The following is a 26,653-nucleotide window of genomic DNA, read 5'->3' as shown; positions in this document are numbered from 1 at the left end:
TGGGGTTCCACTGAAATCAAAGACAAGAACGACGAATTACAAAATATTTTGTTGCTTAAAATAGTTATAAGAATGCATAAACATTCAAGTAATAGACCCAACAAATCTAGCACCTTGAGTTGATATTTAAGATGTTTTCAGTTGTGTTAAAAAGTCATAAAATTACGAACATCATCTTTTATTTTCTCTTTCAGGAATATATCGATAGTTCGGATTTCAACCTTACTGGCAATGCGAGTCACAGACATTTTACATTACAGGTAAATATATATACATGCGTTAATCTGTTCTTCTTGTATGTAATTATAAGTGATTGGACGATTCCAATATTTTTCCCAGATACCGATACAATTACAGATTCTGATTTTTTATAAATTTCTAAACATTTAACTATAAAGTTGTTATTTTTCTCAATTACCGTAAAAACACGCATTAAATGTGCATATATTTTCTAAATGGTAAAAACAAACTTGTGGGGATGATTTAAAGATTTTAGTTTTACTGGTTGTTCAAAATTAATAAATATTTATTATTTTATCATTATTATGAGCAGCGGAAGATTTTGCTTTTAACAATATCAATTAAAAACAATAATCAAAAGAATCGTTTTTAAGCATCGGAAAATAGACACAACTTTTCCCGATTCCGATATTGATTCCGATACTCCAAAAAGTTCCCATTTCTGATTCCAATTAATCGTCCCATCACTAGTAATTATATATATATATATATGTGTTGGAAGTAAACATACCAAATCAAAGATGCATTAACATCACCATCATGCTATTGTATTATTAATATAATTTGTCTTACACATGTTTTGCTGAATGTTGGACTTTAGAAAAATCGTTATGAAGATGTCATATTCTAAAAATCACATAAATCGATCAAGTAGATTTTTTTTTTTTTATTAAGAAAATCAAATTTTACAATTTTAGTGACTAATAATTTTTGGCAGCAATTGTTTATAAAGGGCGAAAACTCAATTCAGACTAAAATCAAAATCAGCCTTTTACTACAATTTACTATTAAAATCACTAAAGACCGTACAAAATGATTTTCTGTATATAAAAAAAAAACACTACTTGAACAATTTAGGTGATTTTTGGAATATGACACTTTCGTTCCATGACGAATACGTATGTCAAAGATTTTTCTGTATCTGTTTTTTTTTTTTTTTTTTAAATAAGTGTAATTTTAAATGATCACCCTTTCTTCAAACTACATAATGAAAAAATTGTAACAGATTTTCTTTGAAAGTCATTTCCTTAGTTGTGCCAAGATTTTTAAAAACTGGACACATTTCCTCATGCCAACCCAGTGAGATGACGGAAACCAGTGTTTTTATCGAGACACCATGATTGTTCACCAAGGCTAAAGAGCGCTTCACCTGCCATTAACTAGATGTCAAAAACAAAAAAGGGAATCACGAACTATAATAAAATTTGGGATAACGAGCGCTTTTTTTTTTAAATAGGAGTCACCACTTATCGAGGCCCGATGGCCACTCAAGGATAAGGGTTAAAAAGTGTACAGTAGTCACAGAGACAACAGCGTATTAATAATTAATGGTGAGGTAAAATGAGGTAGAAATGGATTATTTAAGGGGGAGGGGGCTCAACAAAAACTTCTTGACATTGGACTTAAAGATGACCATATGGTAGTCAGCCAGAAAGCATACCAGCAGAACAAAGTTCTAATAAAGAAGCTTTGTTGATAGAATTTGCATTTAAATTTAGGCACGAATAGTGTGCGGCATTGTTGATGATTTTTGATGATTATTGTAGCTAGATGAATGTTTTTTGTGTAAGTTTGGTAAAGGGGAACTATAAATTAGAGCTCAGACGAGCACTTGCCATGAAAATAATGATAGAGCTGAAACAGGCTTGCAACGTCTCTTCTGTGCAAAAGAGGTTGCAAGGAAGATAAAAGGTTTCAAACTTTGTCAAGGCAGGATAGAGTGCTCCGAGCAGCTCCCACCCAGATATGGCAACAACACTCCATTTTAGGACGTATCTGGTTCTTATACAGGTAGACGATTGCATCGGGAGCAAGATAATTTCTGGGGCGGTAAAATGACGCAGCCATTTTTCTGGTGATCTTGGCAACAGATTTGATGTAAATCTTCCATTTCAGGTCAGGAGTAAAAGTCAGACCCAGAAGTTTATTAAAACAAGGATGCTCTTTTAGATGAGTCAATCATAATTGGGGACAAGCGGTGATCAGAGCGTTTATGATGAAATGATACAAGCCTGGTTTTGGACGCATAAAAATTAACCAGCAACTTTTTCACCCCATTGCACCACATGCTCAAGGTCTGAAGAGAAAGACTCAGAGATCTTTGTTGGCCTTTGAAGTGTTGCCATAGATCATAGTGTCATCTGCGTAATGAACTTAGAACTGTCCTGCTTTTAAGATAAATGAATACTCTTGCAAAAAGGCACACTGCAAAAATTAAATATTATTTTATTTTATGAGAATGTATTTTTCTTTTCAAGTTCAGAATAAGGAAACCTTTTTTCTTTTCTTTTTTAATAATTACATTCCTGCTGACTGCTTTTCTCCTACTTATTATCTTGTTTTTTTTTTTTAACCCTAAGGTCAATAGGCAACTGCTGTCTTTGCAAAAATCATTTTTCGCTTTTAACTTACATCAAGTGGCTTTATATCTTGTCTGCAACAATTTAAAAAAATAAAAATATAGAAAAGAGGATGCATAACGAAAATGACAGATAAATTTGCCAAATAAACAACATGGAGAAAAAAATTTTAATTTTCTGTTTAGGTAAGATTATTGTCGCCATAGTATTTAGTTCTTTCCCACTGCAAGAACTTAGACACCAGGGTTAAAAAGTGGGATTGGGAAATCCGTGCCCTCTGAGGAGAAGCACTCTGACTTGCAAACACTGCCTAAACAGACCTGCTGATTATCAATAAACTAAACCCTTCCCAAAGAGAAAAGGCAAAACCTGGGAGGGTGGACCTCCTAGGACTGCACAGAACTAGCATTATACTGCAATCAACCGGGACCAGGTTATTACAGAAATGCACTATTGATTTTGGGGGTCGAAGATAAAAATCCCTAATGCAGCAATATTTTGGCTTTATTCTTTCAGATCGCTTTGAAATGTGCGGACATCAGTAATCCATGTCGACCGTGGAAGGCAAGTAAACGATGGAGTGAACGGATTTGTGAGGAGTTTTTTTTACAAGGTAAAAATATCACCTTTTTTTTTTTTTTTTTTTTTAAACAATAATTTAAATGTCAAATTTCTTCTTTATAGTAGGACTAGCGGGGGTACCCGGCGTTGCCCGGGTGTTTTGGGCTGTGTATGTAGGAAAGGGTGACCCTGTTTTAATATTATAAGAAAAACACGATGTTAAGAAAAATTGGAAACACCAAAACAAAGCAAAACAGCGAACAAACGTTAAAAAAAAAAGGAAAAAAAAAGTTGTAAAAGAGGGAAAAAAGTTTAGGTAGAAAAACAGGCTCGAACCCGAAGCATCGAGGCTAAGACGGAAAAAAATGCCTGACAAGTTACCCCTACGCCAAAGAGACATGCAACTGAGAATGGATAAAATTAAACCTTTAAAAACACTTGCAGGTGGTTTTAAACTAACGTCAACGTTTTTTTAGGTCAAACATGACGTCATTGTCGTAGTAGCAGGAGCAAAGAAAATGAAGGAACGATTTTTTGGCACCCTCCTTATAAAAAAGGGCTCAGTTTAGGGTGAAGGAATTAATGTTTTTGGCCAATTTTTCAATATTTGTCGGCCGAAGCTTGGAGCTTTAAAATGATACCTATGTGGCGAAAATCCATGGCCCGTGTTGAAAGTTTTTGCGAGACATACAAACACACACTCACACACATTTTCGCTTTTATATATATATAGAAGATGTGAATAGCTAATAGCAAAATAAAAGTTCAGGTAAAAAAAATGAAACATTTTGGATTTTATCGGGTTCAAAAGCTGAACAACCTCAATAGCTTTGTTTTCAAAATGTCTTTTCCAAATCTGAGTTTTGTAACTTTTCAGCCATTCTTTCAATGTGGCCATACCATCAAAGTCTCCTGTTCCATACACATCTTCCTGTACTGTCCAGATTTAAACTGCCGCTAAGATCAACAGATCTAAACCGGTCTTTAAAATTTGCATTATACATCCATTGTATCATTCTCATTATTTCTCTCCATGCAACGCGCATGTCCTCAACCCACATACACCAGGTTTTACTTACATGTTTTTCAAATTAAGATAACGCATTTAATTTTTTTAATAAAAAAAGTGTGTGTATGTATATATATGTATATATATATATATCTTTTCAGAAAATTAAATATAAATATTTTTTTTTTACTTTTAATGTAAAAAAATATTCTGGTACCAAAAGTCAGTTTGCAAATATACATGTGAGTTAAAGAAGATTTAGAATATTTTATTATATGGAACTTCTTTGTTTGTTTCAGGAGACTGTGAACGCAAACTGAAGTTACCAATCACCCCAATGTGTGACAGATACACGACATCTATAGCAAAGATACAATCTGGTAAGTCTAATCCCATTCCATTGTCAAACACAAGTTCCATGAACAAAGCTTCTTTCCTTGACTGCCTGCCTATGGAACTTTGTTCCGCTAGCCTGAATTCTGGCTAACTACAACATGGTTATCTTCAAGTCCAATATAAGTAAATTCTTGTTCACCGTCCATTTCGATAGTCAGTTTTTCTTTTTTTATATTGATTTCAATAACACAGATATGGCAATAACACTCCATTTTAGGAAATATCTGGCTCTTATACTGGTAGAGGATTGCATCGGTAGCTAGATACTTTCTGGGGCAGTAGAATGATGCAACCATTTTTCCAGCGATCTTGACAATAGATTTGATGCAAGTCTTCCAGCACTTCTGCATGACAGTGCCATGAGGCGATTGAGACGAGTTATCGACCCCTGTTCTTTGAAAGAGAAAAATGCCCTCTACAGGCCGTTCTGTGAACCTCAAATATAAACAAGTGTCTTCGAGAACGCAAAAATATATAACGAAATAAATAACACAAAAATATAGGAAAAGCAAAACATTGTATAAAAAAAATAATTTTAATGTTTTAATATTATTTCTTTTTAATGAGTGATTTATAAGTGAAAATAAATGTTAAAAACATAAAACATTTTTAGATTTGTTTTCTCTGTATAAAATGTAGCAACATATAATTTTGTTTTTTGTTTTTTTCACAATAAGATTGTATAAAAATATATCAAAATATAATTTTAATAAAATGTGGCAAAATATTTTAAAAACATGAAACATTTATAGAGGTTTAAGAATGTTTTTTTTTTTGTTTTTTTTACAAAAAGATAGTTTGTTTTTTTCACAGCAAGATTGTATGAACATATAACAAAATATAATTTTAATATAGAAGTTTTTATTTTTTTATTTATTTTTTTTATTTATTTATAAAAATTTATAGAAATTTTTATCAATATATATTTTTTTTTCAATGAGTGATACGATTTATTGACCCCTGTTCGACAGACACACACCCTCTATCAGTGGTTCTTGAAACTAAAATACACACATTCGCCTCATGGCAGTGTCATGCAGAAGTGTCAGTCTTCCATTTCAGGTCAGGAGTAACGGTAAGACCCAGAAGTTTATCAAAACATGGAGCCACTTTTAGATGAGACCCTATCATATCAATTGGGGACAATTGGATTTTTTATGTTTTTTTTTTAGTTAACATCTATAATGTTTAATTTTTATAAAATAAAAGCAAACAAATTCATGCATTCTTTTTTTTTTTTTTTAGTACTTAAGACTTTATCTTTAGCAAAGGTGTTTTTTGTTTACAAAAAATAATACCTTTTCACTCAAATTTTAAAAAAATTATGGGTTCATTATATTCTGTGAATTTCAGGGATCGGCCATTCATTTTGCATGTACCTACCTTTTAACATACGTACGTATATGGGTCACGGTTTCCAGATTATAAATTATTCGATCGAGAGATTTTTATTTTTTATTAAAAAGAAGTATAGAAGGTTATAACATACTACAAACATTAAATTAGTATATAGGTACGCTAATTTTATGTTCGTAATATGTTATCCTTCTATCCTCTTTTTTTAATAAACAGGATCTCCTGATCACCAAAGACGCAATGCAAAAAAAAAAAAAAAAAAAAGAAAATTGTAATTAATAAAAAACATGTTATTGAACCATACGTGAAACTAAAATATATCTTCTTGGTTTTCTGGCTTGGAGCCAAGGGTAGTATTTAAAGACGGTTTAATGATATTGTGGGTTCTCCACCTGCACCAAGCGTCCATACAATGGAAATATGTCACAGACGCCTATCAAGATATTGGAGATAAACTGTAATAACCAGATATATTCTGACACTACATTAACCAAATTACGTAAATAAATGCTTTTACAGTTTTAACAAAAGGGCTGCAATAATATTGTGGGGTTTCCATTCTCGTTGAACTCCATAGAATACTAATGAATGATGCCGCTGCAGAATTTCCATAGGCCCCACTAGTTTAAATTGTCTTTGGAAAAATACACGTTTATTTTATTCAATTTATTATATATGAAAAATTCATAGTTTTGAACAATGTTAAGTAAACATTCATGTTCTTTTCCATTTATTTCATTTAAAATTATGTTTTTATTCACCTTCCAGTATTATTTCTGTAAAAAAAGTAGAACATTTATTTTTTTTAAATATTATAACAAAAAAAATTCTGTAAATAAACATATTTCAATGTAAATAATTAGTTTTCATATATTATGTAGTGATCTACATTTTCCTGGGAGGGGGAGGGGTTTCAGATTAGGCTATACTGTAGTTCTTTGTTATTGTAGCGAAATTCGAAAATTGAATTTCAAGTGAAACCAATGGTAGCTACTAGAATTGTCACGTCACAGTAATGAGAATATCCAAAAATTATGCAAAGCAAAAGGGAGAAAATTTATTATCAATGAAAACAGTTTTTGAAGACAATTAGGGAAAATGAAGTTTTTTTTAAATTGGCCAAAGATTTTCAGTTTTCAGAAAATATTTATCTCCCTTTTGTTAGGAGTAGAACTCTCCGTTTTTTGGGGTTTTTTTTTTTTCTTTTTTTGTTTCTTTTTGAAAAACTGAATTTTCGCTAATTGTCTTCAAAAACTATTTTCAGTAATAATTAATTTTCTACTTTATCGTTTTTCGTAATTTTTGGATATGTTCATTACTGTGACAGGACAATTCAGTAGATACCATTGGTTTAATTTGAAATTCAATATTTCAATTTTGCTACAATAACAAAGAAGAACTTATGCCGTTTACTGTGAACAACTTTTAAAACAGGAAGTCAATTGTCTCTGTAAATATGCAATTACACCAAATATTTTTAATATGAACTCCAAAATTTAATTCTTATAAAAACGATTGAATCATTTTTTTTTTTTTTACCAATGGATCACCACGTATTAAAGCTAACAACCATTCGAGGATAAGGATTAATCAGAGGCAGAGATTGCCCGTTGAGTGATGAAGAATATTAAGAGACAATTGGTAATGACTGCTAGGATTGACCAAGTTCAAATTACGAGTCGTGGAGATTAGTAATTTGAACTTTGTTGACATTGGATTTAAAGACGACTATATTTTAATCTGCAGGGAAGAAGTCCCGTGTTAATGTGCTCCGCATATAGGAAGTTTTTATGAAGATCTATTTGTGGAAATTGTGTCTAACGCTACGCACACGAAGGAAAAAAAGTACTTGGTCACGAATGCAAGGGAAATAATTCTGTTTGACTAAGCGATTGATTTTTTAACGTTTTTTTTTTTTTTTTTAGAAGAGAATTTGGAATACTGAAACCAACACAAATTAGAAGAGCTGTACTTTTTTATTAAAAAAATGCTGAGGTTTTTAACATAAAAAAGGGAATGAAAATGTGATGATAGTTTTTAAGTTTGCATTTGAAGATGGGAATTTTTTCGAGATAAGTCGTTGCAATATTAATTTTATTTTTATTTTTTTATTAGATTTAAATGTTAATAACTACATTTTATTTCAGTATTTAATTTATATTTTTATTTTTTTTATTTTATTTAATAATAGATTTTCTCAGTGATAAATGCTCTTTATTATATCTACCAAGTTGATCTTAAATCTTAAAAATAGCATAGATTAGGCAATTCTACTTATTTTCAGTTAGTGAGAGGAAAATCTATCACCATACTATCCCTTAAACACGTCAATTGGACTTTTACTTAGTTTTTTTTATTTTAATGGAGAGTAGACAATGCATTGTAGATGTGTTATCGGCAGCTCCTGTTACTCTCACTTCTCTTTATTTGTCCCTCAGTCCTCATTTTTTAATGAGTGATTTTTCTGACAAAGAGAAAAGAAAAAAAGCTATATTCTAGGTCGGCATGCATTTTGCGTGAACAGTCGCCAGAGATGTCAGAAATTTTCTGTTTCTATGTCTATCATTGTGGCCAAATCACTAGTAAGGGTGCTGAAGGTAAATGTTTCATCTGGGCTGACGTTATCTGCCTGATAGTCAGGGACCTGAACCTTGGATTAACCACTAAGGAGGCTGTCCTATCAGCAAGTGTAAATACAGGGGCTGCTGTATTGCCATTTGGTGAATGGATTCTGGACCATGCAGTAGCTTCTGGTCGGGCTTCTCGATGCCATATTAGTGGGTAATTATTATAGCTTTACTTTATCATATGCTACAAAAAATAAATACATTTCTTTGTTTCTTTTTCTCTCTTATTTTCCCTCTCTGCCCTGCTCTAAGTCCCAAAACTCCATCATGAAGTTTCCAGAAAAAATATACGATGAAGTTTCCAGAAAAAATATACGATTAAACCCAGATCTCCAACTTCCAACATAGACCCCCACTACTGTGTCTCTTTTTCCAACATCAGGGGTCTTCGTTCTAACCTTCTAGAGGTTGAAACACAATTACAAGAAACTAAACCAGACCTTTTATTTTTAAGCGAAATTGGCATTGCACTTGCTCACACTACTGCATTTATATTTACTCTCTTTTGCCCCCATAACAGCGGAGTTACTATCTTTAAGAGCACATCTGAGAAAATTAAACACATCCTGTCTGCTTTTTCTTCAGCTAACATTCACGTATGTGGAGACTTCAATGTTCACAATGTGGAATGGTTAGCCTACTTAAACAAGACCGATGATGAGGGGAGGTTCTGTCATGATTTCTCCATTGCTTATGACCTCACTCAGATTGTTCACGATCCCACCCATGTGCCCGACACTGACGGCCAGTATTCATGTCTACTAGACCTTTTTCTCACAACTTGCCCTGAGCTGTGTTCCGCTTTGGTTCTGTCTCCACTTGGATCTTTCGACCACTCTGTTGTATTAGTTCAGATAAAAATGAAATGTAATAAGTCCTCAGAAGTACCTTTCCATCGTACGGTATATCGATACTCTATGACTGACTGGAATAGCTTCCGTACATTTATATCAGATTTACCTCTGCGTTCCATGTTCAAAAAGGATTTGTTCTATAGTAGAAGACCTGACGGAATGGATAATTGTAGGTATAGATCGTTTCATAACCTCCAAAAAGTTCAAACAAAAACCTAACAACCAGCCGTGGTTCTCTCCAGAATGTGCTGCTGCCATTGTGCACGGAAAGTACTGAGACTAAAACTGCTTCCAGGACTGTCAGCAATCACTGTAAAAAGTAATAAAGTATGCGAGTGAGTTTTATGCTCAGTCCGTCAAGTCCAAAGTAGCTGAGCAGCAGTTTTGTTCCCACCAGTTTTGGTAAATAGCAAACAAAATCTTGAATAGAAGCATGTGCTCTACCCCCAACCATCATCAATGGACCAGAGGTAATCTTGTCAGCATCAGACAAAGCCAAACTTTTCCCAAGAACTTTACAGCTAATTTTACCCTTTGTGACCAAGGCTGCCAACCCCTAATATTTCCTCCTTTATCAGAAAACATGCTATTTGACATACGTGATCTGTACGTGATGTTGCCAAGCTAATCAAAGACCTTAATTCCAATAAAGCAACTGGCCCTGACAGCATTCCAATTATAGTGATTAAAAAAACTTCAATCAGAACTAGCGCCCATACTTACAAAGCTGTTTAAGCATTGTCTTGAGGAGAATTGCTTCCCATCACCCTAGAAAATTTCATCAGTATGCCCTGTATTTAAGAATTCAGGTGATTGGTCATCTCCCTCTCAGTACAGGCCAATAAGTCTCCTGTGTATCATGAGTAAGTTGCTGAAATTTGTGTCAAATAGAGCAGTAGTCAATCACCTCAGCAAAAATTACCTTCTTAGTGACATGCAATATGGTTTCCGTTCTGCTAGATCTACAGCTGATGTGCTTACAGTTATATCTCATTGGATTAGTGAATCTCTTGACAAAGGCTTTCTTTCTAGGGCAATTGCTCTTGACATATCAAAGGCCTTTGCTAAGGTATGGCATAAAGGCCTACTTCACAAGATCTCCAGTTATAGTATAGCTGGAAATGTCTTACTCATTAAATTATTTCTCTCTAATAGGTTCATAAGAGTAGTGGTTGATGGGCAGAAATCAGAAGCACACAGTATTAATGCTAGAGTCCCTCGGGGGTCTATCCTGGGCTCAACTCTCTTCCTAAGCTACATTAATGATCTTCCAAATCACATCCTTACATCATGCGTAGACATTTATGCTGATAACACTACCATCTTTGGTAGCACATCAAAGACCATAAACGACCAAGTTCTCTCTGATTCTCTCTCCTCTGATCTTGAGCATGTGGTATAATGGGGAAAGAGGTGGCTGGTTACTTTTAATCTCATAAAAACTGGCCCAGCTGTTTTGGAGTCCATAGGAAACAGCCTCACAAACACGCAGGTAAAGTTCTCTTTATATAATAGTAGAGGTGTTCCAATTGATCTGCAACTTTTTTTCATCATTAGACATCACAACTTATCAAGGCTCAGAGGCCACTCGAGGATAAGGGTTAAAGAGTGTACAGTAATCAATGGGAAATATAGTAATTATTAGTAGTGGAATTTGGTAAAGTGGATTACTTAAGAGGAACGGCTCAACAAGAACTTGTTTACGTTGAATTTTAAGACGACCCTATTATAGGCAGCTGGAAAGCAGGAAAACGAAACAGTTCCACAGGTGTGCAGTTCTAAGAAAGAAACTTTGTTCATGGAATCTACATTTAGACTTAGGCACAGATAAAGAGTCGGGGAAATTATTGATAGTGTTTTCAGCTAGACGAGTGTTTCTCGTGAAAGTTTGGCAAGGGGGGGGCATAGATTGGAGCTCAGTCGAGCACTTGCCATGAAAATAATGATAAAGCATAGATAGACTCGCAACATCTGTTCTGTGAGAAAGAGGTTGCAGGGAAGAGAAAAGGGCATCCCCTACAAGGCTACGAAGTCTATTTTGAACTCTATCAAGGCAGGCCAAGTCCTTTCCAGCAGCTCCTGCCCAGATGTGGCAACAGTACTCCATTTTTGGACGTACCTGGCTGTTATATAGATAGAGAATTCCATTAGCAGTGAGATATCTACTGGATCGATAGAAGGGTCCCACCATTTTTCCAGCGGCCTTGGCAACCAATTTGATGTACATGTTCCATTTCAGATCAGGAGTAGAGGTCAATCCCAAAAGCTTGTCAAAACATGAAGCCTTCCCAAGACAAGAGCCATTCATTTCAATTAATGCTAGATGGGGATCAGAACATTGATGATGTAAAGATAGAAGCTTGGTTTTAGATGAATTAAAAGTAACACGCCACCTCTTTCCCCATTGTACCAAGATCAGAGGAGAAAACTTGGTAGTTTACTTAATTGGAATGTTGGTGAGTATTATTTATTTATTGCAGACTATTATCCTCATCTTTTTTAGGTGTTGTTTCATGATGTTTCAGCCAACTATTCCTCTGGTCTTCGTCAGGTGGTGATCCTGACAGGATAGGAACTCCGAATCTTCTAGCTGCATTCTCAGCAATTACTGCCTTCCATAGTTATTCTTCATTTTAGCCAACTAAGCCTCTGGTCAGCTTTGGGTAGGAGATTGAAACCGCTATCTTCAGACAATGCTCACCTGGAACCGTAGAGATTCAACGTTTCTGTCGACTGTGTCACAGGGATTGAAGGGCAAAGGAATATGAAACAACTAAAAAAGATGAGGATAATAATTGTCCGCAATAAATGAAAACTTTTTAATTCCTCTCTGATTATCATTGCATTCATGACTGCTATAATTCTACTGCACATCGTTGATAAGTATTGTGTTTCAGATTTATTTTAAAGAACAAGTGGCATACTTACTTGTCACAGCTTCAGTAGATTATAATCACAACAATCGAGGATACGTCCTCAAAACAGTCTGGCACTTTGGGCCATTTTTGAATAGTGAATGACCAGTTAAATCCAACAATTCAGTTCCCAAAGTTAAGACGTCAGAAGTGGGCACAGTTTAGCTAAAATATGGAATGGAACGAAAGTTACTAAGCATGAAACAAAATACTTTCACAGAATTTTGTCATAAATAATTTACCACACAAAAAAAAAAAAAACTAATTTAAACATTTGTATAAAAGTTTCTATGAAAAAGTTTTGTATGATTTTGTATTTCATTTCATGCTTAGTGACTTCTGTTCTATATTTAGCTAAACCAAGTCCACTTCTGACGTTTTAACTTTGGGAATTGAAATTTTGGATTTAACCGAATGACCTTGCATCTATTGGTCTAAAGTATAGTCCTGGATAATTCTAGGAGGCCCACCCTCCCAAGTCATTGCTTTCTGTCTTTCAGATGCAATTAGCTGATTGCTTACTACCTGAGGTGCTCTAGCTGGGGAATATCAACAGGGCTGCCTGGGCAATTATTAAAAGGCCAGAGTGTTCCTTCTTTTGAGGCGCTGGCTTGACTCTCACTGCCTTCAGACCTTATCACGTCTACTTGCAGTGGGAAGGAATTAAATACCTACTACAGAAAAGGCTTTTCTCACCCTTTTTTTTTTTTAATTTTTTTATTTTCCAGGTTTTATGGAGTACGTGGTGAACCCGTTATTTCAAGAATGGCAACGTTTCATTCCCTCGATGCTTTCAAAGGACATGCTGAAAAATGTATCCAACAATAAGAGTCGCTGGGAGATGGAACGAGCGGATGAACTTCAGAAAGAGGCTGAACTGAACGAGGAAGTGCAGCCAGATAGTCTCTCATCGGTTTACGAACTCGACGAAACAAATCTTGGAAACGACGATGACATCCCGAAGATCAGCAATACTGAGGCAGAAGATTACAACAGCGAGGGTGAAGAGAGCGATATCATTGGCGAGACCCGATTCACGTGTATGTTTCCTTCCAGACAGAATTCTATAGAATACCCCGATAGCTTTAGGAGTAATTCACCCATCTATGAAAACCAGGAGAATTTCATTCCATATGTCCGCAGGCATAGTTTACCAGTAAGCTGTTTCCATCGCGACTCTATACGCATGACAGTCAGAAGAGAGAGCTTCCCTCATGTGCAGAGGTCCCGCAGGAGCTCAACTCGTACGAACTTCCTCCACACTACCTCATTCGATGGATTTCTCTCGAGTACTAAGAAGAGCACGTCCATCGAAAGCGTGTTGGCGAGACCAAAGATAACCACGCTTAGTCTGAGTTCTAATGTAAGTCGGTTGGCATCCCGACTTGTATCTTCGGATCCACACCTTGCACAACAAAGTCAGACGGTACAGAGCGGGCCAAAGTCATCGAGCCGGTTGACATCTCTTCTCGCACTTACAGCAATAAGTCCCCCTGCAGAATTAGACTCCTACCCACTGCAGGCTTTTCAGTCTCGTGCGGTGCTTGCAAATCTGTCCAACAATACACAAGTAGGCACAAGTTCCAAGGAGCATCGGCAGGTGAGGGAACCGCAACTAAATCCACTGCGGAGAGTGTCCGCTATCGATTTAACTTTTCAAATCAAGGGTCAGTCTTTGAGTTCACATGGTGAATTTTTGAATTCTGGGAGAAATCACACGATAGCAGAGAAAACAGACTTAATTCCTGTAAGCAGCAGTGAGCCTCTCAGACTCTCAGAGCATTCTAAAAGACAACATTCCGATGAGGAATCCTTGTAATAAAAAGACTAAGAAAAGAAAATCTGGAAAATTAAATTCTTAAAAACAGAAAACAAAAAAATGATGAATGAATGAAAGAAAGAGAATTGTGAAAGGTTTTGTGGTTTAAGTGAAAAGAGAAAAAATATTTTTTTTAAAAACTGAAAAGTATTTGCGTTGGAAAATAAAAAGCAGCAGATAATTTTTTTTTTTTCTGATAAATCATTCAATAATTATAGGGAATATTTTTTAACAAGGTTTTCTAAAAAAAAAAAAAAAAAGAAAATGAAAAATATACTTAAAAAATAACATTCAATTAAAAAAATCTGGCGCAAATCTAGGATTCAACCTAATTAAGTCAAAAATACAGAAAAATAATCATGATGTACATATCTGTCATGCAAAGAAAACATATTCCAAAAATCAAGTAAATTGATCATTTTCTGTTTGTTTTTGTTTTATTTTTTACTAAAATCGTATTTTATGATGAAATGAGAACAGTCTGTCTTGATCCACCATATTTAATAAAGGGAAACAACTCAATTCGAACTACCAAGATTTTAAAATTAGCCCAATAAATTACACATACAATTAATGGATAAAAATCATAAAAATGATTTTTATATAAAAAAAAAAAACAAAAAAACTACTTGATCAATTCATATGCTTTTTGGAGTACAACATTTTTGTTCTGTGATGGGTTGATGCCTCATTTCAGCCTCAAAAGACAATGGATACCCTGTAAGGGTAGCCGAACGTGTAATTGTGAGGCAAGGATTGCGAAAGCTTCAACCACACCTCTCCTGAATCGGCACTGCTTGAGTCCAGTGGCAAGGAGAAGTCCAGGACAACTGAAAAACAATGCAGAGATAAGCAGAGAGCACATACAGCACCTTTTATTCCAAAATGGTCACCCATTTTAATACTGACCAGGTTTAATGTTGCTTAACTTTGGTGATCTAACAGGAACCAGTTTGTTAATGAGATCATGCTCTACAATGTGATGGGCATGTGCAGAAGCATTCAAGAATTGCATGCCAATGTCTTAATTGCATGCCAATGTCTTAATTGGGCCAATGTCTTAATTGGGCCAATGTCTTAATTGCATGCCAATGTCTTAATTGCATGCCAATCCACAGCGAAAATGAGTTCGTCCAAGGGCTATAAAAAGCCGAGACCAGAATCATCTGGAGAAAGTAACTGCCGCGGTTGCTCTAGTAACGTGTTGTGTTGAGTCATTTTGTCCAAAATTGTGTTGTCGAATCATTGGAGGTGTTTGGGATCGTGTCATGTCGAATCGACGGATGTGCTCTGGTTCGGATTGATAGAGTTGTTCATGATCGTGTCAAGTCATGTGGACAAAATTGTTAAGGACCGTGCTGCCGCGTGTGATAATTTTTTTCTCTCTCTTATGAAGCAACAGGGTATGTACATCATTAAGATTTTTCTGTATTTTTAATTTATTTGAATTCTGGATAAGAACCAAAAATCTTCTTTCTTTTTTTAATGCAAAAGTCCCTATTTATGAAGTATATTTGTAAGCGAATTCTATATTTAAAAAAAGAAGAAAAAAATGAAGCGGGCATGAAACAGAATCTGTTATGCCTGTAAAAGTTTCTATTTTACTTGCCTCTCTCCCCATGCCGGCAGAGCTAGGCATAAGGTTGGTTTCTAATGTGATCAAATTCCAACCCCCCCCCTCCACACCTCCCAAAAAATAACACTCTGTATTTCCTCAGTCTACAAGGATTTCTCTTTCACTGGCCGAGGACAGAAAAGGCTAACTACAACATCAAAACTGATACCATACTTTGATCCTAGCCAAAAAATTAAAAAAAAAACAAAAAAACCCCAGATTATACCAAACCCAGTTCTAACATTCAACTCAGGTAAAATTTAAAGTTGAAGGTATTAAGAAAATAAAGAGAAACTGCTGAGAGAAAAGAGGATGAAAAAAAAATAAAAATAAAATAAAGCTATAAAAAAAAAACAAAAAAAACAATGAGGATGTCATTTTTTTTTTCTTTTTAAATAAATTCTCTAAAGCTTATTTCACCGTAACAACTTACCAGCAATATCCATTTGTCTTCCCTTTAAATGTATTAAAGTTATATTTTCTTTGTCTTTCTTTTTTTTCAATATCAATATAATTTTTATTTTTTGCTACTGTAAACGATATATATATCACTGTATAACTGCACGATACACACTCGGGCACTTTCTTCTTTGATTATTACATTCAACTCTACACTCTCTCCTGGTCTCCAGACCACACATGTGGACGTGGTTGTTTGTTGCGGGCACTCCTACGAAGGGGGATTGGCTGGACTACTTCATCTTCATTGGAGCTCTCGGAAGAGGTGTCGGAACCATTAGCATCAGCGTTAGGGCGTCCAGTCATACCATCAGGCTGGACTTCTTCATCAGAACTCTCAGAAGGAGTGCTGGAACTATCGGCGTCAGCATTGGGGTTCACAGTTGTATCATCACAGGAAATAGGTCGGATCCACAGGTCATCGTTGGATGATTCACCATTACTGCTACTCACCAACTGGTTCGTATTCAGGCTAGGCCGGATATCCTTCACGTGTTTGTATTGTGCGGTTATGCAACTTACCTTTGGATAGGATCTGAGAGAGAGAAATTAAAGATGGCAGCCATGGATTTATAAGATGTAGTCTCGTGGAATCTCACAAGATCTCATCTTCCACTGCACACGTATGGAATGGGGTCAGTTGTATAACCACACAATATACATACACACGGGCGCTTTCTTCTTTGATTATTACATTCAACTCTACAATCACAAAAAGTCTATATTACAAATTCCAATATGTAGTCCATCTTATCATTTATTTCTTTCAGCATGTTAAAATGTCCAATTCTTGGCAGCATGTTTTATAGTGCAGAACCATTCATATAGTTGTCAATTTTTAAATTTTTTCCGCCCAAACTCATCAGAAGAATAAGAACTCATTAACTTTACAAGAGAATAAAAAGAATATGTGCAGGATTCCATAAATCTGAAAAAATCAGAATAGTTGCAATTGTGATATTTACGCTATACCAACATATTAATAAAATGTGGTCATATTGTCATAATTAACACTAAAATATCTTATATAATACTTTTTAATTTATTAGTTATAGTTTATACATTGTTATGATTATCGAAGAAAATAAGTATTTAGCTTTTATTTTTTACTAGCGGTTCAGCCGAGCTTTGCTTGGGTACTATGAACTGTTCATAACTTATATCAGAAAGTTTGACTCCTGTCCAGGTAACGTACATCCAAAATTTCAAGTATTTAGATCCAAGTTTGGTAGAGTTTTCAAAGGTCAAATCATTGAACTTTGACCCCTTGACAGACAGATTTCTGGCCGAAAACGAATTACAAAGACTTTCCCAAATCTCAATATCTCTTATGTCGAATCTCAAATCTGTAAATTGAAAATTGACAATAGTTTGGTAGGAAAATGCATACACACACACAATATCACTTTTGCAGATATACTAGCCATTCAGCTCAGCTTTGCTCAGGCCCTATGAACTGTTCATAACTTTATGTGCACAATTTTTTTTTTTTTATATATTTTTTTTTTATTTAAAAGGAATTTAACATTAAGTTTAATACCTATGATATTTCTATAACTATAAAAGCGAAAATGTATGTATATATGTATGTATGTGTGTTCACTTTTTCTGTGTGTCTACAAAAGGCTTCTTTCAGAGAAGCGGTCGGTCGGTTCACAACTTTTTAAAACTTTTTATATCACATATAAATCGTAATATCTCACAGTTAACAACAAAGCTCGCCTGTCTATTTAATTTGCTCGATTTCGGGAAGATAAATATTCAATATTTGTCGCTCGCCGCATGTGGGTTAGTCTTTTTCCTATAACATCCTGGGGGCGAGGAAAAAAGCGTTCAGCAGTAAATGAAATCCCGCAGTCAAATTGACCTCATTAACTCATTAAAACGAGCACCTGCTAAATCCAACTAATTAAATAAATTCAAACGTGTTTCCGTAAGCATGTCGCGGTGGGGCAATGGTTAACGTCACATGTTTTTTTTCACAACTTTGCCTCAACGGTTTGGGTTCGATCCTCATACTTACTTTTTTTTTTTTAACCCCCCCCCCCCAAACACCCGGGCAACGCCGGGTACCCCTCGCTAGTCTGTTTATAAAACAGATTAATTTTGCATTAATTAAAATATAATATACATATTTTACAAGTGAGCAATGCCGAGTGGTCTGCCAGCATATTATATTTCTCTTAGTCTGTCTGTCCATTCTACTTTTTCTTGGAAACTACTGGCTTGATCTGGCTGGAATTTTGTATGGACATTTGTTATGATAAGGTGCAGTGAACTAAGTATTATGGTATCTGTTTGATGTATTATTTTTTTTATGTCCATACATTGGCAGTAGATTAACCTTTGATGTTTTAGCTGAGTTGTGATTTTATTTGGATGGACAATTCTTCTCTTGCATCACTGATGGACACCACGCAACAGTTTGTTTTTAAAGGGAAGTAACACTTGTCCTCATCTCAAATATATTTTAAGTTGCATCCCTTCCATTCAATTTCTGCACAACGGCTTCAATTAATGTCCTCGTTATAAAACGTAAATTCTTCTTCCAGTTGTAAATATATTGATAGATAATATTGCTGATGTATATTTGAGATTTTTCATTCAAATTCATCTTCATATAATCATGCTGTGTGTTCCCACATCAATTGAATAACTAACAACAAAAAAAAAATCACAAACATTAAATTAACAGACATTTTATTCATTTTTTTTTTTTTTTTTTTTTATTTAATGCATTTCCTTTTTCTGGCTTAAATATAGATCTCATAATTTTCCTCTAAATGCAATAAAAAATACATTAGATTTATTTTTTTAAAAATCAGCAGACTCTGGATGATACGAAGCCATTATCTGATTCAATATAACATTTCGGGTTTGTATTACATAATCCACAGATGTAGAAAAAGTTGTCAAAAAACAAATATATAACAAATACTACAGCTACTGAAGAACAAAAAAATGATCACGTCTTCAAAGTCTCGATAAAGACTTCAAAATAAAATTATCTGGCAATAGTCTGGACTAATGGATACCACTGAAAACATAGGTCCCTCTCCGATAAATTGGGGGGGGATCACCAATACTAAATAATATTAAGAACAATGGCCTCCATTTTGGCCAAGTTTCAGGAAAATCTAATGGATGGATCAAACGCTATGGGACAAAACATGTCATTTTGGGGCATTTTTTACCTCTTTTGAACCCCTGGGGACGCCGAATCCCAGTGTAGTTCAGGCCTTAACACGTGTATATTTGAGTTGACCACCATAAAAAACCACTATATAGTCAGACATATCAAGTTTTTGTTGAGAAATATTTAAAAAAATAGCCACAAAATGGGGCCTTTTTAGCACTAAAGGTCTCTGGGAACACAAACCAAAATTTTGCCAGGGTCACCCATACTGGATTTATTTTAAGAACATCGGGTTCCGTATTTTGGCCAAGTTTCAAAAATAAAACAAGAAACCCACTTAATAAATGTTATTGTGACATTTATTGGGTGGGTCTCTATCACCATTTTATTTTATTTCTTATTTTGAAGTGATTATCGAAACTTCAAAGATGCAAAGAGACATTATAGCCATTTCTTTCTTGTTCTCGGGTAGTGCTCAATATTACTTATTTTTCGAACAAAATAAACATTTTACATTAAATAAAAACATTAAAAATAGTTAGGTAGAAAATTAACTTATCTTGTCCTTGATTATATTTATTTGTTATATATTTGGAGGGAACAACTTTTTCGTAACTCTGTGAACCCAACATTTTTATTCTTACATTAGATTATGGTTGAACATTTTGTGAGAAAAAAAAACAATTATTATAAATTCTTTTTTATGCAAGCAGACTATCTAGAATGTGAAAAAGAAAACAAAAAGTTCTTGTGTCACAGCATAATGACAGTGTTTTAAAAAAAAAAAAAAAAAAAAAATGAATAATTGTTTGAGAATCTTCCAAACATAATTCAAATCTTAAAAACAAAAAAAATAAAATAATCGTAAACAGTTAAGTTTATAAGAGATAAATTTTGCAATAAAAAAAATTCTTGTACAAAATGGCCGACACTATTGGTTCAGTAACATCCAGAAATAATTTACGACAAAAATCAAAAACCAATAACAGAAAACGAAACACCGTTTTGCACAAAATTTCACCAAACATAAAAATTGGTTAGAGTTGGCAACTATATTGCGAATTCTTATACAATCAATTGCTTTCCTTGAGAAAAAACCTTTTTGCAGGAAAAACAAGTAACAGTAAATGTACGTCTAACTGATGGACGTTTTTTTTTTGTCTGCATTTTTTTTTCTTTTTTTGTAAATCAAATTTTTAGTTAAAATTGCCTTTAAATGAAAACGATTGCCATCTCCTTCATTTTGATTATACGAGGCCACCTGACCCGAGAGAAAAGTTTGCAGGCAACTTTAACCCTGGCCAATAAAAAAAGAGATGGAACACAATACAGCACTCTGATCCCTTACATCAAGAGTGATACAAAAATAGGTTATTTCCATCGTCAGTTATGACACGAATATTATGAATTCAAATTTCTGTTAACATTTGCCAATTTAACAATTCGAGGTTAATGGGGAATACTTATAATTATGATGTATTCTTCGTGCAAGGAAAGTGAACAAGAGAGACAGAGACCTGCCTCACCCCACAGATCTACATTTCCATTTCCTCATCTAAGAAATCATTCATGCTTTCAGCATCCATGATATCGTCTTTGGAAAGTGAACTGTTCAGCCGGGAAGTGTTGGAAGTCTGGGAGGTGTTTAACTGTGACGAGCTCGACTGTGAGGAATTCACCTGTGAAAGTTTCACAACACGCACAGGTGTTGAAGCAACTACAAAAAAATACGAAAGAATAAAGGTTAAAAAATTTAACATCAATGAAAATATTGCCAATTTGCATATACATAGTCATCCACATACAGTACTGTTTCGCTGTTTCACAGCTCATCAGTGCAGCTAGACCAGCACCTTCTCTAAGCTCTGGTCTTAATTTTGATAATTAAATTCGGAAGTAGAGAGTTGTCTCCCTTAGATCTGAATAGTTGCCCATATTTCCCATATTTTTTAGATGGTAAACAAATACATATCTATTATAAATAATTCGTATTCCTGTTTGTTCACAATTTAATTTGTACAAAAAGGTAAACTGTTTCGCAAATTGATTTTCATACTGAAAACAGACTCAAATACACTTATTCCATCATTTCTATACATAATCTACATTCAATGAGTTACCTCATTTGCATATTACATTTTAAGAAAAGAAAATGTGAAAACATCTTTCTATAGTGAAGCGAATTGGTCAAAGGTTCGAAGTCAAATGCTTTAAGGGAAATCTGGATCTGGTCGCCCTAGAGCATCCACTTTGAAGGACGACCACAGGCTTAAATTAACTGTTTTCAAGGCTCAGAACAAAACTTATGTTGACCACAGCAAAGAATTCAAAAGGGGTTGAAAATTCTCTTTCTAAATATACAATATCTAGACAAATGAAAATGGAATTTTCCTCTAAAAGGTGTGCAAAGAAGCCATTTTTATCTAAGAACATCAATGATAGAGATTTTTCTCAGATTATGGCAAGAAAGATACAGAAAGGTTCAGGGATGTTTTCTGGTTAAATGAATCAAGATTTTGTCTTGTTAGTGATGCTTCCGGTGTTCCCGAATGGTGCAATCGAAGAACTGGAGAAAGATTTTTGCCAAGTTGCATAAAATTGACAGTTAAACACGGGAATGGAGAGATAATGGTATGGGGAACTTTTACTGCAGCAGGAGTCAGGGAACATATTAGATGTGAGAGTCACTCAATACAAAGGAATACATTCGAATATTAGAAACAGGACTGTTACCAAGTATCCAGAAGCTGGGAATATCTCAGTTCAACACGATAATGGCGTTCTGATAATTCAATTAATGTGATATTTTGGCCAGGTCCAAGCCCCGATTTAAACACAATCAAGAATATTTGGTCCATAATCTCTCATGCATTGGATGAAAGAACCTTTTCAAACTGTGGTAAGCTATGCAAAGCAAATAGAATAGCATCTCCTCTTCGGTGTTTCACTTTGATTGAGAGCATGTCTAAAAGGATTGATCTTTTAAAGAAATCAAAAGGGAATGCGATTCCACCCTCAGCATTTATTAAAGTAAATGTCTTGTTCGGTGTTATTAGTCTCGTTTAAGTTTCCTTGTTCTTTGTTCAATATTAGTGCAATAAAATGTATAAAATTTGTTTGGTCCATTTTTTTTTTTTTTTTGCTCACGAGTGTATATATATATATTAAAAGATTATTCCAAGGCTTTAATATCTTTAAAATCAATTAACCAATGGTAATGTACATATATCAATAAGAATTTAAGTCTCATGTGAATTGACTCAAATATTAAGCAACATGATTAACATTTCTGTAATCGAGCACACACACACATATATATATATATATATATAGAGGCAAAAACCAAAAACAAGGAATAACTTCGTATTTGTATTTTTTGGGGATATTACAGAAATATTTGACACATTTTCATTCCATTAAAACTACATTAAAACTGATGAGATGTAAATATGAAAATTATTAAATGATATAAAATTTAAAATTGTCTGGTTTATATCGAAACAATTGTAATATCCGAAAAAATACAAATATGAAGTTATTCTTTCTTGTATTTGGTTTTTGCCAATATATACAGTCACATTTTGTCAGAAATTAGCTTTTTATTATTTAAAAAAGGTGCCAACCTAGTTTGTTTTTTTCTTTTATAAGCCATAGGCACCCGTCATAAAACCATTAGCATTAGACCGAGACCACTAAGCTAATTAGATTATGTATAAAACTTATATGGCAGTGATATATGTTCATTCACACAATTCTGAAGCAGAACACGATGCAAAAGGAGATTGCCAGTACAACTCTGAGCAAACACCAGTGTGATCATGCAGAAGGTCTAATGTGAATGTATACAGTCGCAGGTTTGGTCTGTTCAGCCGCAACACAGGACAGTTGGGGCAAGAACCATGAAATAATCTGCAGACAACAGAAACAACTGTTACATTCTGACAAGTAAACAGATCTAATCCAAGTGGATCATACACTCCAGAGGGTCATGGTAGGAAATCTGTAGTATATATCTGATGGCACGACGCTGTAGACACTTAAGAGAATCAGAGAACACTGTGCCAATTCTGGCAAACCCTAGGGACCCATATTCCAAGTTGGAACGAATCATTGCCTTGTAAAGCCTAGTCAGTAAATGCAATTTATGAGGTATATGGTAGCTCAGGATATGCAACACGTAAAGCTCCCTATTAACCCTATTGGATATATAAGAAGTGGCCGTCAAACCTGAGATTGCTAGATATTTTACTCCTAGATAGTTATGACATTTTGAGAATGGCACAAATGCGTCTTGAAACCAAATCCCATTGATAGGGGTAGAAGAGAGATATTTAGAGAACAATGATGCAACTGTTCCTGCTGAGTTGAATAACATACCCCAGCCCCCCTGGCCACTCATATACAAAAACAAGCAGCGACTGCAGATATATTGACGCTACGCAAACATCCGAGTGCGACACAAAAATTTTCACTCAAAATGGTGAAGACTGATGTCAATTAATTGTCTGCTATTTTAAAGAAGTACTTAAAAAAAATTGTCCCTTACATTGGAGAAAAAAAAAAAAACTTAGAAAAATTTTATTTTTTTATTTTTGTGAAAATAAAATCACTGTTGTTTTATAAATGTATCTGAAATATAATGAAATATAATGCTTTAAAATAGTAGACAATCAGTTGGTGACATAGTTGGTCGATTTTAAGTGAAAAACTACAGCTTCAAAATAAAATAAAAAACGTGTTTAGTGATTTAAGCAGAAATACACCGCTTTCCAGATTTAAAAAAAAAAAACAGCATAAAAGCAGAGAACCTTAAAAACAATACAGAATCAATTTATCAGCTTACCTTGAGGTTTTATGTCTCCGTTCAAAACTTTCTGACTTTCATCAAAATATTGGTTCGGATGTTGAAGACCAAAGTTATAGTCTTTAAGATTGTGAGTGAACTCAAAGTATTGCATACAGGCTAGTGTGTAGTGTTTCTGCTCAACATAAGTCATAATCTGAGAAAGAGAGAGAAAAAAAAGACAGAAATAAAATCAAACCGAATGCAGAAAAAATCAGTAAAGCTCTAGCAATTTAACCTTTTATTATATAAATCTTATTAAAATTTTCCTAATGTGTGTGTGTGTGACACGGTTTATCTCAGCCTACAGGCAATCCACCTAGGCAAGTAAGGTACTGAAATGAAACTTATGACCCAGCAGATGTTTTAGTGATATTTATTTATTTTGGTCAGGAATATCTAAAAAGCCAAGAACTCACATCCCTGCATATAACTAGGACTAACCATGAAGCTAGCATGGGTGATGTAATATGGAGAACACCATTGCCTGTAGAGCATGCCCCTTCACCCCTCTCGTGTTCCACATCACTGATGGACAGAAAGGCTGATACAGTTTGACACCAACACTGTTACAGGTAGAATAAAGTTGTAGGTAATACCCAACTGCTCCAACTGCTTTTTCTCAAGGTTTATTCCTGAAGCCTTTTCTTTGGGTGGGTATTCCACAAGATAGGGATGTATAAAAATCAGGGTTTACTTTGCCCTAGAAGGGCTGACAAATTTAAATTACGACTTCCTTGGTGTTGACATTGATTTGCAAGTGAAAGTTATCTTAAACTGAAATTTTTTAAATAAAATATATTTTTTAAAACATAACATGATGTGGTGCTTCTTTGTTATGCAATAATTTGGCCATTAAGTACTAAGAAGAAAATAAAGGGTTAGTTTAAGGAAGAAACTTGACATGAGATTGTCAGTTCGAGTGTTTGTTTGTTTAACCAGCATATCAACCGTCTTTGGGTCATTTAATGCTGTATACAAGATTTAAATTTTTGATATTTTCAGAATCAATTTTCGTTGGGTATATTCGGCCAATGTTTTGGTGTAGTTTGTTATTTGATGCTTTTTATATTTTATGGTAAAGATTTGCTTGTTTTAAGAAATTTAAAATGGTTTTAGGATTTTCGTCATCAAAGAGTTTTTAAACTTGTAGCCTTGTAATAGTGTTGACGAATTCGTGTGAGATCATGACAGTCAAGTAAAAAGTGTTTCACTGTGTAAGGTTCGTGACATGGTATACATTTGGGAGGTTCTTCATTTTTAGTAGGTGGGAGTGAGTTATGTATGTGTGTCCTATCCGGATACATCATAAGACTACTTCTTCTTTACGTGATTTTCTGGTATCTAGAGGGGTTTTTTTTTTTTAAGTATAGGGGTAATTTGGAAGAGTTTGTTATTTTGGCAATTGTTCCAATTTCCTTGCCATTTCTTTGTGATTAAAATGTTATTGCATGTTTGTAATCCTATATGGGACCTTTATGTCGTTTATTTGTAGTTTTAAGGAATTTTTAGCCACCACGTCAGCTTTATCGTTTCCACAGAAACCGTAGTGACTGGGAATCCAACAGAAGAAGAAAGTTTGTGTTGCATGATAGAATGGATCCTTTGTAACAGTTTGATGAGTAGGGGATTGTTTAATTTTTGATTTTTTATTGCTTCTAATACTGATAATGAGTCTACAAATATTATAAATTTTTTGGAGTTTTGGTTGATGATAATATCTAGAGCCAGGTTTATGGCTGTAATTTCTGCACTATAGATAGAGGAGTTATTTGGTAACTTTTTCTGCTGAATAGCGTTTTCTGAAATAGCGGCACATCCCACTTTGTTTTGATCTTTGGAACCATCCGTGTAAATGTGCGTCCAATTTGGGTAAGTATCCAGAATGTTGTTTAGTTTTTCTCTATAGTCTGCAGGGTGAGTATTGGATTTGTCAGGTCTAGTATGACTTTAGGTTGATTTAACAGCCAGGGTGGGAGTTCTGGGAGATTTTCCTCGTAGATGCTGGTTTGATCTATTGAGTTGTCTGCAAGTGGCTTTATTGTTTCTTCCATGTAGAGACCAAAGGGTTTAATGGCATTTTCTTTTTGTTTGAATAGATGTGTGTAGTTGGGATTGAAAGTGCATTGATAGGCAGAATTTTTGGGGTTTGATTTTAGTTTTAGATAATATTGTAAGCCTAATTTTTCACGTCTCAATTTTCCCATTGCTGTAAATCTTTTTTAAACATATGTAAATTATCTCTATTTAGGCTTCAGCATATAAGCTTTCTATCGGAGAGGTTTTGAATGCGCCCAGGGCAAGTCTTAATCCTGTGTGATGGATAGAATCTAGAGTTTTTAGGTAACTTTTTCTGGTTAAACCATATCTGAAGCTTCCATAATCTAGTTTGGTTCTTATCAGAGTTCTATATAATTTTAAGAGTGATGAGCAGTCTGATCCCCACTCAGTATTTGCTATAAC

The 26,653-nt window shown here is 34.4% G+C and overlaps 2 protein-coding genes across 5 annotated transcripts in view; one reads left to right on the top strand and one right to left on the bottom strand.

The window, feature by feature from the left end:
- The window catches only part of LOC145296711 (high affinity 3',5'-cyclic-AMP phosphodiesterase 7A-like), a 434,586-nt gene extending 420,082 nt beyond the window's left edge, over positions 1–14,504 (top strand). For all 4 annotated transcript variants that reach the window (XM_080142693.1, XM_080142690.1, XM_080142694.1 and 1 more), the window contains 4 exons: positions 195–260; positions 3,117–3,213; positions 4,470–4,550; positions 13,047–14,504. In XM_080142693.1, coding sequence (XP_079998819.1) covers positions 195–260; positions 3,117–3,213; positions 4,470–4,550; positions 13,047–14,137 — 1,335 coding nt within the window. In that variant the 3' untranslated portion in view covers positions 14,138–14,504. The remainder of the gene's footprint in view (positions 1–194; positions 261–3,116; positions 3,214–4,469; positions 4,551–13,046) is intronic.
- A 5,992-nt stretch (positions 14,505–20,496) lies between these two features.
- LOC145296712 (DNA primase large subunit-like) overlaps positions 20,497–26,653 on the bottom strand; it is a 71,988-nt gene continuing 65,831 nt past the window's right edge. Inside the window, exons 11-12 of the mRNA XM_080142695.1 lie at positions 24,191–24,347; positions 20,497–21,064 (exon numbers count right to left, since the gene is read on the bottom strand). Of these exons, the coding sequence (XP_079998821.1) occupies positions 20,883–21,064; positions 24,191–24,347 (339 nt within the window). The 3' untranslated portion in view covers positions 20,497–20,882. The remainder of the gene's footprint in view (positions 21,065–24,190; positions 24,348–26,653) is intronic.

Source organism: Euprymna scolopes, chromosome 17 (assembly GCF_053919585.1).
Source record: "Euprymna scolopes isolate OS-2025 chromosome 17, ASM5391958v1, whole genome shotgun sequence".
In the NCBI taxonomy this organism is placed as follows: domain Eukaryota; kingdom Metazoa; phylum Mollusca; class Cephalopoda; order Sepiida; family Sepiolidae; genus Euprymna; species Euprymna scolopes.
The sequence above is the reverse complement of the archived record's forward strand: the minus strand, read 5'-3'. Positions and strand labels throughout refer to the sequence as shown.